General features: G+C 46.0%; 1 protein-coding gene across 2 annotated transcripts in view; it reads right to left on the reverse strand.

Annotated features, from left to right (window-relative positions):
* Window positions 1-235: 235 nt before the first annotated feature.
* LOC137519027 (Y+L amino acid transporter 2-like) overlaps window positions 236-14781 on the reverse strand; it is a 57267-nt gene continuing 42721 nt past the window's right edge. Inside the window, exons 8-10 of one of the 2 annotated variants that reach the window (XM_068237614.1) lie at window positions 12547-12696; window positions 7090-7273; window positions 236-1668 (exon numbers count right to left, since the gene is read on the reverse strand). In XM_068237614.1, the coding sequence (XP_068093715.1) occupies window positions 1592-1668; window positions 7090-7273; window positions 12547-12696 (411 nt within the window). In that variant the 3' untranslated portion in view covers window positions 236-1591. The remainder of the gene's footprint in view (window positions 1669-7089; window positions 7274-12546; window positions 12697-14781) is intronic. The other variant, XM_068237615.1, reaches the window with a different exon arrangement.

The following is a 14781-nucleotide window of genomic DNA, read 5'->3' on the forward strand; positions in this document are numbered from 1 at the left end:
CCCCGGCAGTCATCCTGTGCCCTCACCGCAGCTCCGGTGGCTCCTGGTCTCCTCTGCTGCAGATGCCGACCTCATCAGGTCTGCATCTACTTGCGCTCCAGCGTGCGACTCATGGAGTCACACTGACGTCATCCGGACTGTACTGGGCAGGCGCAGAACTACTGTGCCTGCGCAGTACAGTCCGGATGATGTCAGCGCAGCTACGTGAGCCGCACGCTGGAGTGCAAGTAGGCCTTTTGCACCAGAGGGGACCCCGGCCACTGGCACGGAGTGGAGCTGCAGTGAGGGCACAGGAAGGCTGCAAGGGGCTGGATGAAGCCCGAGGTAAGTTGATTTTTGCTTTTTATACACCTCGGACCTTCCCTTTAAGTCGCCCCTGACTTCTCTTATACCACATTTCTTTTTCAGCCTGCTTTCTGCATCTCAATTTTAATCACCCCAATGACCCCATTCCCAACCTCCTGCTAGCTTCTTGCTAGTTGCTAACTTGACCAGCATGCAGAAACAGTCGCTCTCCTCTAGCAGACAGTCACACTCTCTGTGTGCTTCCTTCTGTCTTCTTGACTGAATTGATCCAGTTCCACCCTCCAATCCCTGGGCCTGGCTGTAGCATCCAGGCTGGCGCATCCTTGCTCTCTCTCCACTCTCTCCAAAGATCACCACCCTTGTGGCAGAGGCTCAGCTCTTCTTATAGATGGTAGACACTCAAACTGCAACTGACGTCATCACGCAGTGACATAAGCACATGGGGCACTCAGTAGGAATGCAGTGGCTGCAGACAGTTTGCCCATCAACCCCAGCATGGCACCATGGGTGGGCACAGTTACATAGAGTTGCACCTGCTGCTGCAACATCATTGTGCGCAGGCCAATCAGGCGCTGGACACGAACACTGGAGGGAAGAGGCATAACAATAGACTCCTTCACAGTCTTGGAAGTTGGATGTCATATGGAATTTAAATTCTGTGCCTACAGAAGGGCTGACCAGAGATGCCCACAGAAAGGCCCACCAGAGGTTTCCCCATCCCTCTGGTGGCCCAGTCCAACCCTTCACAGCTAAATGGTACACTTTAACTTATGTTTTGTCACTTTAAAGGTCTGTAATACCAAACTTACGCAGAGAAGCTTAGTGAATCTTAAACTCTTAAATTTGTCACAGATCACTAAATGATCTAAGAGGCAGCTCTCTGGCCATATCACACCGCAAATGTGGTCACACAAAAATAGATTGCCATCCAATGCAGCAAACCAATGATCCCTCACTGATCTGAATCTGATCAGAGAGGAATTTCTACCACACACAGCACATTCATTTTTAATAGATTTCAATCGATCGAACTGCAGTGTTGCAGTGCATGATTGCCACTCTTATGGCCAGCTTCAATGACATTACTATAGAGATTTCTGTAAATGAAGGTATTTTTATGTATCACTAAATCCAAAAACCAAGCCAGGTATAACCTGAGTTACTGCAAGTCTTACAAAAAAGTAAAATCTGTGCTAATTGAAAAAACATTATATACAGTACTAATCATCAGTGCATGGAACAGTGCAGATCTTCATCCAGAGGTGCGTTGAGACAGACGAGTATCTTATAGATCCTTTTCCTCTTCATCCAGATCTGTCAGGCAGCAGTTGCATAGGATTTGCATGTACTTTGTTATTGATACTGAAAAGAACATTAAAATTTAATTTCACTTCAATAACATTTGTCTTTAAATAAAATTAATTTCACTAACACACTACTCAAACTAAACAACGTAGGACTGTGAGAACCATAAAAATGATTCCACATAAGGTTGTCTGTCATTTTACATAGCCTGACGACAGTCATTAAAGGGATCCTGAACAGTTAATACAAATGAAATCGGTACTTACCTGGGGCTTCCTCCAGCCCACCGTAGGCGTCCGTTCCCTGGCATCCTCTTGGCTCCTCCCCGGGTCCTGCTGGCGGCTCCATTACCAGCGACTTTAGGGCTGAAGGTCGGCAGTACAGTTACTGGACAGGGAAGAACGCCATGCATCATCACGCAGGCCGGTACGCGTCATCACGCCAGACGGTGTATCAGTTCAGAGTTAGAAAAGCGCATTTGCAGGACTGTCATGCCGGCTTGCATGATGATGCGTAGCAGCCGGCGTGATGACGCGGAGCATCCTCGTCCAGGAAGAGTACTGGCAGCCTTCATCCCTAAAGCTGCCGGTAACGGAGCCACCAGCAGGACCGGGAGAGGGAGCTAGGAGGACGCTGGGGGACCTAGCAGCCTACAGTGGGCTGGAGGAAGCCCCAGGTAAGTACCAATTTCATTTTGATCAACTACTCAGGGTACCTTTAAGTAAGGCAATAAAATGTAATTAAAGCAAACTTCAAGCGAAAATAAACTTATGAAATAAAGAATTGTATGTGTAGTACAGCTAAAAAATGGAACATTAGTAGCAAAGAAAAGAGTCTCATATTGTTTTCCAGAGCAGGAAGAGTTAAAAAAACGTAATTTGTTATCTATGCAAAAGAGTGTGTCTGAGCAATTTGACTCACTGGTCCTATTTTCTGAAGCACTTAAATAGCTAAGAAACAGTGAAAGACGTATGATAAGGTTTTACTGCAAGAAAGTTCAAAGGGCCATTATTTATCTTTTTGTTTTATGCAACAACTGTGATAATACGATGCACTGTTAAAAAAAAAAGCTATATAACTGAAAATAAAAAAACTATGAGACTCTTTTCTTTGCTACTAACGTTCTAACAATTATCTGTACTACAAATACAATTCATTATATCATCCGTTTTTCTTCACTTCAGGTTTGCTTTAAAGTGGACCTGAACTCGTGCATGGGACAGGTGGAAAACAGAGAAAAATGTACCCTGTAAGGACGGCGGCGTGGGAGCGATCCGTGCGGATGGAGTTAAACTTTTCACAGCGTGTTAACAGTTAGCACCGTTTTGTGAATCAAGCCCCCTGTCTATGGTACACTTTAAGTATTGCTGCACACAACCACTAGAGGGCACTCACATCCATTCCTCATAGACCTTGCAGACAGTTTGCCAACTAGAAGATGAATTGCTGAAGAGCTAGCACTAATCAGTATTTTACATATACCATTAAAACTAGCCTCTGCTGACAGCAATAAATAACTGGTTCATACAATTCATTCAAAATGCATATGGATTTATTCAAAATCTATTTAGAATGATACTTATCAGGTAAGTTCAAAAAATTGGACAAGATTAAGCACTTTTACAAATAGGAAGTAATTATTTAACTTTTATTGCATTAATTACATGGAATATGCTCTTCAACTTAATTATCAATTAAAAGAAACAAATGTCCCAGTGTTACAAACTTTAATTTAAAGTGCACCCAAAGTGAAACCTGCACAAAAAAACCCCCACATACTTACCTACATAGAGGAAAGCCTCTGGATCCTCCTGGGGTTTTCCATGTCCTCCTGGCCTTCCTAAATGCATAGATCCCCCTGGAACAGATTCAACAAGAGCTTGACGGACATGTTACCATGGCCACAGTACACCAGCACCTGCATGTGCACAAGCAGCTACGTGCTACTGTGCAGGCGGGACTGTACTGGCACAGGCACCTCTTTAATAATATTAATTATCCTACCGCAGTTTTGCTATTTAACCTTTTCATGACCGCTCCACACCAATTGGCGTGGACACGGCGGCAGACCCAGGACTGCTTAATGCCGATCGGCGTGCAGTCCTGGGGGCGTTTTGCAGGAGATGTTTGAATGACGAAGTGGCGGTCGCCACTAGGAAACTGTTAGACGGCGTCTATTTACTTCTTACAGCTCTGCGATCTAAGGCAGCGCTGTACCGGGGACAACCGTGTCACACGGCTGTCCCCCTGGCAGGCTCATGGGTGATCGGCTGTCATAGGCTGATGCCTATGACAGCTGATCACGATGATTGGCTGATCACAAAAAAAAAAATAGTGCTTTTTATTTTAAAAATAAACATAAATAAATACATCAAAAAATATATAAACATGCCGGTGGGGATCAGACCCCACCAACAGATAGCTCTGTTGGTGCACAGAAAAGGGGAGGGGGATCAATTGTGTGATGAGTTGTACGCCCCTGCAGCGAACCCTTAAAGCTGCAGTGGCCTAATTTGTGGAAAATAGCCTGGTCACTAGAATAAGACAAACAGACAGTTGTTGTTACCATTAGTGACCTGTTAGATTCTCCCTTTCATCCTCTCTCAATGCATTTAGAACTAGAGCTTTCAAGGACACCTAAACTGATATAAGTCAATAATAAGCTTGGGTACCTATAGTACTAGCTGTAACGATTGGTGTCAGCAAGAACAGATTTTCTGATCATTGGTGATCTGCAGTATCACTAATAATACAGATGCTATACCTGATTATGTAGTGATCTGCAGAATCACCAATAATGCGAGTATAGCGAGACACAGGACAACCAGATGTAAAGATAGGTGTTTGGTGCAACAGTAATACAGATAGAGATACCAACTTCCCAGAGGAGCTAGTAGAGGGAGATATCGCTATAGAACACAGGGATCAGCATTCCAGCAAGCCGGAGAGATGCAGATGAACTAGTAATCAGTTCACCCGAGGAGCGGGTGGTGCACAGTAAGACAACGTATACTGATCACCCGTGAAGTGGGTGATTAAGACTGCACTGCAGCCGGTGGTCACCTGAGGGGCAGGAGATCAACACTGTACTGCAGCTCCTAATCACCTGAGGAGCAGGTGACTAAGACTGTACTGCAGCTACTGGTCACCTGAGGAGCAGGTGATTAAGACTGTACTGCAGCTACTGGTCACCTGAGGAGCAGGTGATTCAGACTGTACTGTAGCTACTGGTCACCTGAGGAGCAGGTGATTCAGACTGTACTGCAGCTACTGGTCACCTGAGGAGCAGGTGATTAAGCTGTACAGAGAATCCCTCACCAGGGACTAGGCTCACTGGTGAGGGCAGGGGAGTCAGACAAGCAGATTCGGCAACAAACGGACAGATACGGTACAAAGACAGAAAGCTAAATCAAAGTAGTGTTCAGGCTGAGTCGGCAACAGGATCAGATAGGCAGAAGCACAGAATCAGTAGGCAGAAGAGTAGTCAAGGCTAGCAGAAGGTCATAACAAATAATACAATTCAACTAGTACTTTAGCTATCAACAGAATCTGACTAAGTGTGGATCCCCAGCTCCTGCTGGTTCTAGCACACTTTGGGATCTGACTAAGGTCTGAGTGCTAACACGTAGCATTTGCAACAGCAGCCGAGGAGCTACTGACAGGCAGGTCCTATATATACAGAGAGCGCCCCACAGCGCCGCCCCAGTCACTCAGCCAATCAGGAGCACTGCTGGAGTCAGCTGACCGGCCGATGAGCTGACTCCCCTTCAATTCGCATAAAGGTCCTGTCGCCTGGCGCGCGCGCGTAGCCCTCAGTCTATGTGCAACTGAAGGACCAGGCAAAACTCCACCATGTAATTGCACGGCGGAGGCCGCCGGCTGAGACGCGGAGACAGCCACCATGCCGCTCACCGCTGCGGCGGCATCTCCGCTATCTATTACACTAGCCCTACCAATAATTTGGTGGAGGTCTCTTTTTATTTATGTATTTTTTCTTGCAAGCGTTAATAAAACAGTGCTTTTAGCTACAGTTGAATTAGCAGTGTCCTCCTGAAAAATAAAAAAAAGTTAAAACACTATTTGGTTGAGCAAACACTGCTAACAGGACAGGCCAGAAATGTTCAAAAGGATATTACCATATTTTTCGGACCATAAGATGCACTTTTCGGCGCCGGTGGGGGAGGAATCAGTGTGTCTTATGGTCCAAAGATGTGCCAGGTGTGTCCCCACAAGCAATTACCTATCCAGTAGCGTGGTCAATCCGTGCTCAGCTGGTGATCCAAGTCCTCCTTCTGTCCCCTCCTCCATCTCCAGCTGGTGGTCTCCATCCTCCGTGCCTTCTTTCATTGCTAAGTGACATCACCTGTGTGTCCCCATGAGTGACCTACGCATGGCGACTGTAAGCGCCTGTGCACAACCATGTGTGAACCCAAGTCAGGTATCGCAGCGCATAGGGGCCGAGGTCACATATAGCGATGCACAGGGGCTGTCACTCAACGATGCAAGAAGGAATCACCAGGAGAAGATGGAGGTGGCGGATGGAGGAGTTGGAGCAAGGAGGAGATGGACAGAGGAGTGGGAGATGGACAGAGGATTAGGTGAGAGCCCCCACTTGTGCTTGTTGTTCTGAAGTCTTTTATTATCATCCTGTCCCCTGTAGGTTATCTCCCCACATATTGTTATTTTGGATCCAAAATAGCAGGGTTGTAAATTTGCTGACTTACCTGCTTTTGCTGTCCCTGTGCTCTGCAAACTTTACAACTCGCTATAATCTATCATAGTGTAGGGTAGTTAGTGTAGCTAGTGGGGCAGCAGGGGTTAGTTTGCGTAGTTAGTGAAGCTAATGGAACAACAGGGGTAAGTGTAGGATAGTTAGTGTTGTTAGTGGGGCAGCAAGATTTAATGTGAGGTAGTTAGTGTAGCTAATCGGGCAGCAAGGGTTAAAATAGGGTAGTTAGTGTAGCTAGTGGGGCAGCAGGGGTTAGTTTAGGGTAGTTAGTGTAGCTAGTGGGGAAGCAGGGGTTAGTGTAGCTTATGGGGCATCAAAGCTTATTGTAGCTGGGCAGTGTAGCTTAGAAAGCTTGGTGGGAGAAGGTCCACAAGATGCCCCTGCACCAGGTTTAGTATATTTTTTCCCCTGATTTTTGTCCGCTAAACCCAAGTGCCTCTTATGGCCAGGAGTGTCTTATAGCCTGAAAAAATATGTTTTTGTTTTGCAGCTGAATGAAGCAGATTTTACTTCACATTGACATGGCTGCTTTGGAGTTCAGTCTTAGCAATTCAGAACTTAAATGGAAATTGAGAATACGAGACTCTAGGAAAGTTCTATTTACCATAAGTGCTACACATACAATTAATTATTTTCGGTTCAGGTTTGCTCTTAATTAAGAAAATAAGTTGCATAGCGCAAAAAGATTTCTTATGTTAGTTTGATAAAGAAACATAGTTGTAAAAAAACACATTCTATAGTCTACTCACCACACAGGCTAGAAAGGAGTTTTGGTCTCTTTGCAACTGGTAAGTAAACCCCTAAGAAGTAGGCTGGGATTCCAGAGAGTGCGATTCCAATGCCGATCAGCGAGTTGATGGTGTCACCATAGAGTGGCACAATGGTGAGGAAGAGGCTGCAGAGACAGTATACCACAGGGAAAAACAGACTGACCTGCAATCACAGAGAAATGCCATTCAATATCTGTAAACCAGCAAACATCATCCCATTATTACATTATTCAATTCACTAGAGCTTCCTGCAGGGCCTGATTTCTGGAAAGGCCACAAATGCCCAGGCCTTGGGCGGTAGCTGGCAAAGGGGCGGCTGGACATGGAAAAGGAATTGCTGCATATGGAAGAAGAGGCTGCAAAAGAACTATGGAAGTTGCAAATAGGGAGCAACATATGGACATAAAGAGCTGCTGCTGTTCAGGGGCTGCTGTACAGGGGCGTAACTAGAAATCCGGCCCCCCCTGCAAAAATTCGGATGGGCCCACTCAGGGCCGTTTTGGGGGGCTGGAGGGGTCGCAGCATGAGGGGAAAGCGTGGCCAAACATCAGTGGGGAGGGGGGACAGTTCCCCCCTCCCTCACCTCGGGCTCTTTCCTCTGCGCTCCCCTCCAACATCAATCATCAGTGGGAGCAGGTGGCGGGTAAGAACACATACCTCCATTCCCTGCGAAGGTCCATCTCTAAGTGCCTCACGCTACTTCCTGTTTAAACGGGAAGTAGTGTCAGACACTTAGAGATTGGAACCTCCGGCGCGTGGATGGAGGTATGTGTTCCTGCCCGCCGCCTTCTGCAACTGATGATTGATTCTGGAGCGCTGAGGAGAGATCCTGAGGTGAAAGGGGGGGGGGGGGGGGACTGTCCCCCCTCATGTGTGGCCACGCTTTCCCCTCATGCTGCAATCCCTCCTGCCCCCCAAATGGCCCTGAGTCTCCCCCCCCCCCCACAGGTGCAGGGGCTACATCTCCTATTGTTATGCCAGTAACATGAAGGTTAGACATGGAAGAGTGGTCTGCAAAAGGATTAGGAGGGGGGTACTGCACTAGGAAGCTGAGCCACAAGAAAGTTTGCCGAGGGGCAAAAAAACCCCTATAAATCCGGCCTTGGCTACCTGGATTTCCACAGTTCATTACCAGGACATTATTTCCATTTCATTATAGAATGAGTGTTTAGTAGACCATGCTGTAATATGCCAACCATCAGAGGAAAGGCAAGAATCCGTATTAAAGTGGTATGGAACTCACAATTGCAGATAACATTGTCCTGCAAGCTTCAGTGAAGTGGAACCAAGCCTTTCAGTGACATTATATCAGTCTTTTTATGTTTTTTGATTATTTTTTTTTCTGTGCTAAACAAATCAAAAACATAAAAAGGCAGGTATAATGTCACTGGAAGGCTTGGTTCCGCTTACCTGAAGCTGATTGATCATTTGTCATTTCTCTGTTTCTCCCTGGATACAGCAGAAGCTTGTCAGGTTGCTCCTGAGTGCAGATGGAAACTGTTTGCCCTTCCAGTTGGAAACCAGTGATAACTCTTTTTTTTTTCCTAATAGTTTTATGCTGTATTTCATGCTCTAGACAAAATTTGATTTTCATAATACTTTATTATTATAATAATGGCAGATCGAGAGTATGATTGGACCTAAGCAACAGGAAAACAACTACACAGATTTATTTTGCTTTGTTTGGCCTAGTGCACACCAGAGCGGTTCGGCTGCGTTTTGCGATCCGCTTGCGGCTGCGGATACGCTTGGGTAATGTACTTCAATGGGCTGGTGCACACCAGAGCGGGAGGCGTTTTGCAGAAACGCATACTCCCGGGCTACTGCAGATTTTGGATTGCGGAGGCGTTTCTGCCTCAATGTTAAGTATAGGAAAAACGCAAACCACTCTGAAAAATGGCACTTCAGAGCGGTTTGCTAGGCGTTTTTTGGTACAGTAGCTGTTCAGTAACAGCTTTACTGTAACAATATATGAAATCTACTACACCAAAAACGCTTCACAAAACCGCAAAATGCTAGCTGAAACGCTACAGAAAAAGAAGAAAAAGCGTTTCAAAATCTGCCAGCATTTTGCGGATCTGCTAGCGGTTTTTGGTGTGCACTAGGCCATAGAGTCCGATTTTACACTTGTTTTTTGGGTTGTGTTGGAGATGCTATGCTTCTGCCGCATGTCACCGCAACACAAAAATTGACAAACATATGACCCTGCGGAAGGGTCATATGGATTGCCCCGTCAGTGACGCACCCCGCTGGACAGGAAGTATGTCACTGGAATTCCCGTCGGTTTGCGCATGCATGCCAAGACGCACTGCGCTCCATTATTCACACATGGATTTACATTAAACCAAGCACCGTGCATTAAGCGCGGTGCTTGCAGTAATGTGCTGTTGCCCTTGCTTTGGCTCGGATACTTCACCGCAAGGGACTGTAATAAGTGGGAAAGTCTCCACAGATTGTCATTGCTTTTGCGACCCTTAATGGAAAAATAGGGTAATGCAATGCAGGTTTAGCCTGCTAGTGTAAAAGGGGCCTGAAGCAGAATGAGGAAGGGTTAGAACCTCTGTCAGGATTTTTGTTGTGGTCTGTGGGTCACAGGGTCTGTTGTGTGAAAATTCCCCCATATCAAGTTCCCTATTGACAGCTGTAGTTATTCCTTTGCAATAGGCTCACAGTCAGCTGCAGGCTGCAGTTTTGGACAAGATTGTACAGTGCTGCAATCTTCAAGGCCAATTTAGGGACAGCCTCCGCAGCATGTCATTTTTGGCCATTGCAATGCAATTAAATGTAGTAGATTTGTTTAACGGGTTGACATAATCTGTGTGGCTTAGAGAACTTTTCCATAGCATCTTCATTGCATTTTACCTTGTGATAACTAGTGATGGTCAAGTAGATGCAAATAACTTTGAGTTGATGCCAATTTATGCAATTTTTAAGCAAATGTATGCAGATTGAAAATGAACCAATCCAATCCTGCTGAGGTAAAATTCGAATGGTTCATTTTCAAGCTGCATAAATTTGCAGCAACTCAAAGTTATTTGCATCTACCTGTCCGTCACTAGTTATAACTAAAAGTTAGACACATTTTTCTTGCCTTTGACAGACACCAGTCTGAAGTCAGTGGCATAACTAACATTCATGGGCCCCCTCAGCAAAACTTTTATGGGGCCCCACAATCATGGCCGGATTTAGGCCAAGGCTAAAATAGGCCATGGCCTAGGGCACCACAGGAGCAAGGGCACCAAAGCAGCAGGCTAAACTGGTGTAGCAGCTTTCAAATGCTGCAATGCAGGGAGATCAGGCGAGCACCTGACCGTGGTACTCAGCTGCTAGCCGCCTGTGCAGCAGCCACCATGTTCTCTGTGCACGTTTGTGTTGGGGCCGGCGGCTATGGACTTGGGCAGTATTGGAGATGGGAGATGAGTGGAGAAATTAGTGACACTGATGGCTGCTGCAGTGTGAAGGCAAACTGTCTACCTATACTGAAAGGGGGGGAAGGGATTAAGGGAGTCATCTACCTATACTAGAAGGAAAGGGGTCATCTGGCTACCTATACTGGAAGGAAGGGAGGAGGGGGTCATCTCGCTACCTATACTGAAGGGGGGCGGCTGGTGAAAGTGGCCTAGGGCAGTAAAGAGTACAAATCCGGCCCTGCCCACAATGTTCACACCCCTTCCTTTGCCTCCCATTGGTGCCCTTCACGGCCTTGGGGCCCATCTCATAAAGGGTCATCATGATCTTTACAGCCATAACAAGTGTAGCCACAAAAACACCCGATCTGAAGTATAGCCCCCTGTACAGGAGGAAGGGAAGGTTAGTAGTTAGCCCCCCCCCCCCCCCCACAGCTCTGGGCCCCCCTGCGATCTCAGGAGCTGCTCCCCTCTAGTTACGCCCCTGGTCTGAAGCATCCCTATCACAATTCTTCTCTGAAGCTTGAATAATAAATCAAAAATGCATCAAAAACTCAGGAAATGCTTTGAGGGCAAGCTGTGTGCATGCGTTAGGGACAGTGCATGGTAACCATGGTACGCATGCGCAGCAACTGCAGTACATGAACAGATTGCATTCATGCCATGATTGTGCTGCATTCACACCACAGATGTATCGAGACAGATCATTTAGGCGCTCTCTCGGCACCCGTGCTGAGCCAGTTTGGGCACCGCTAAAGGCTGCAATGTTAATAGTTGGAGCTCGAATTATGCTAAAATCATTATAGTTCCAATTACGCGACCACTATAAAAATGAGGTAATCAGTAGGGGAATATATTTGTGATATTCCCAGAGATTACCAAGCACAGAAAGGACCGTCTTTCTGCTCCTCCCTACGCCCAAATGAACACGCAGCCAATCAATACCTACTCAGATGTATTACATCTGCAGCTTTCCACACACAGCACAGCAGAACATGCTGCATTTGGAAAGTAGTGATGCAATGCAACTGCAGTATAACTATGGCTCACATATGACTGAACTGGTTTGTGTACACAAGCCCTTAGGATGATTTGGCAAGGGACAATATAGGACTCTGCATTGAAATCGATGCTGCTGGCCCCAGGCTCCGTCCTCCATCCATGCACATGCCCCATGTGGTTGCCAGAGTAACGTGGGCATGTGTGAGACGTCACACATGCACCCACGTATTCGCTGGTAACCATGTGGGGCGTGTGTATGGATGGAGGATGGAGCTAGGGCCAGTGGCAGACAGGGACAGGTAAAGTGTACTGCACTGGACAGCGAGAGAGGCACAGTTTACTTTAGGATGGACAGCGCTGAGGGAGGCGCGGCAGCAGATGAGACATCACAAGGCCAATTTCTGAGAAATTTTACGCTGAAATCGATCGAGAATCAACCTGCGGTGTATGGGCTGCCGACAGATCTCTCTGTAATCAGATTCGATCAGAGAGAGAGATCTGTCTCTTGGTTGATCTGCCTATACATCGTCTGATGTATGGGCATTGGGCACCTTAAAGAGCAACCGTAACCTAGAATTGAACTTCATCCTAATCAGTAGCTGATACCCCATTTCTCAAACAGATCAACAGGGGGCTCTGTATGGCTGATATTGTGGTGAAACTCCTCCCACAGTGTGGTGTCAGGACCAAGATCTTGACATCACACTGTGGGAGCCTTGTTGCATTGTGGGAAATAACAGCTGTTTCCAACTGACAAAAAAGCAGGCAGCTTCTCCTTTCACTGACATCACCTGCCAGCAGTAAAAATGTGACCATGTGATAAATGGCAGAATGTAAATCAGGGAGTGGAAAGATTTTACAATGGGCAAACACCGACTAAATCATTTATACATAAATATTGAAAACATGGAGCACTTTTTTATCACATTATTTTCACTGGCTTTCCTCTTTAAAACTTAGACCTTTGGCATAAGAGTAAATAACCATTATTAATATCATCAACAAGATTAGCAGTAGCACCACTTACCTTTACAGGACGTGACCTATCGGGCTGGGTAAATCGCAGAACTATTAGGCCAGCAACAGAAAGCCCAACAAATAGCCAGTAACTGAAGCTGTAGTAGTTTATCAGCTGGAACACATCTTCCACTAGTAGATAGAGTATCGCCATCAGCCCCTGGACACAGAAAAAGAAAGTGTCTAAGCCATATTCATGCTACCAATTGCCCACAAGTACATTACTTAGTATTCCTATGCACTACCAGAGACCCAGCCAAAGCAGACAGTGTACCTGATGCTAACCAATGCAGTGTACCTGCCAGGGGCGCAACTACAAATCACGGGGCCCCCCAGCAAAACTTTGAAGGGGCCCCACAATGTTCACACCCTTTCCCTTGGTGACCCTCACAGTATGGGCACTCCTCCTGCAAGGGTCATAAAACAACTGTGGCCATTACAATTTTCACATCCTTAAAGTGAACCTCCGGACTAAAAATCTACTGAAAACTGAAAAGGCTTGGTGTTTCTTTAACAGTTTCACAGCATCAGAACTTTGTTTTTCTTACCAAAGCATCATTTTTAGCTGCATTTTAGCTAAGCTCCACCCATCAAAGAAAACTGCCTGGGCTTTTTTCCCCTGATGCTGTGCAAAGCATGATGGGATTTCTTATGTTGTTATTCACGTTGCCTAGCAACTGGGAGGGGTGATCAGCACACAGGACAGTTGGAACTGTGTCTCATGCTCCCTGTCACCTCCTTTCAACTAAAAAGATGGCTGCCCTCATTAAATCAAGCATTTTCCTGTTCTTTTAAAACAGGGTGGGTAAGAGATTATATTACCTATCTATTTTAATTAACATAACTAATGTAACTTAATGACAGTATGTTTGTTTAGGCTGAAGTTCCTCTTTAACAAGTGTAGCCACAAAAATACCTGATCTGAAGGATGGACCCCTTTTTTGAAAGAAGGGAAGTTTAGTAGTTGGGGCCCCGTCACAGCTCTGGGCACCGCTGCAAATCCAGGGACTGCTCCCCTCAAGTTACGCCCCTAGTACCTGCTGGGTTGGGGATGAGGCTGGGAATGTCCATTGTGGGATCCATATCTGGTGAAAACGGACCTTGCGATTAGACCGTTAGGAAAGCATGGATCATTTCTACATATCCGTTGGTCCACTGCTGGCAGAGGGTCTAGTGTGAAGCAATCCTTATAGTCAGGCTTCATCCTCAGCTTTATGGTTAGAGAAATGTCATCAATACAGGTAAAGTGTGGCAGATGGAAAATAAGGGCGGTTTGCATAAGGAAGAGGCAGTGGCGTAGCAATAGGGGTCGCAGAGGTCTCAACCGCACCAGGGCCCTTGGACCAGAGTGGCCCGTAAGTCCCTCCCTCAACCGCAGTATTAGCTCTTTATTGGTCCTGTGCTTGTAATAATCACTTCTATAGATGCTGTAAATCATAATAATCATTAACAAAATGTTCCCCATCCCCTTCTTGCCCTTTTGACACTGTGATTATCCTCTGCAGGTTTTGGTGCGCCGCATCAATTGTTATGTATAGAGTGCTTTGGGGGCCCAGTTTAAAACTTGCACCAGGGCCCATAGCTCTTTAGCTACGCCACTGGGAAGAGGTTGTTTAAGCCTGGAAATGTTCTCCATCCCTATTGCGTGGTCCCTGTCTAGAAATCTGTTACATCTGATAAATATGTGTGCATGAAATCAGAGATGGATTAATATGGAATGGGGTCCTAGGCAAGATAGTAGCCTTTACTCCCCCTTGTGGTCCTTTTGGTAATCTGAGGTGGAGAGGGATCAGAGAAGGTGGCAGGTGGGCCCTTGAGACCCACTAGGCCCCAGGCACCTGCCTAGATTGCTTTGTGGATGATCCTGCTCTACATGAAATGGGAAGAAGGAGTTTGGTATGTGATATTGCAACTTAATGCCGCAATTCTAACAAAGCGGCGATACTCTCTTTTTTCAGTACTAATTAGAAGGGTTGATTTTTGGGAGCTCAAATTCTCTCTATTATATCAATGAGCGTTCTGATTTACCTTCCTAATGATTACAAAATGTAAGAACATATTTTGGGGTTTATTCACAAAGCAGCATTTTGCCACAACACTTGGACTCGTGTACAGTATGTCATTTCATGTAACAGTTTATGAAAAAGCACTTACAAACGTGTTATCTGCCTGATTGCCTGGTATTTTATGCATTATATAAACAAATGCTACATTTTATACTTGTATATTTGAAATGAGTGCACAC

This window comes from Hyperolius riggenbachi, chromosome 5 (assembly GCF_040937935.1).
Source record: "Hyperolius riggenbachi isolate aHypRig1 chromosome 5, aHypRig1.pri, whole genome shotgun sequence".
NCBI classification, from domain to species: Eukaryota; Metazoa; Chordata; class Amphibia; order Anura; family Hyperoliidae; genus Hyperolius; species Hyperolius riggenbachi.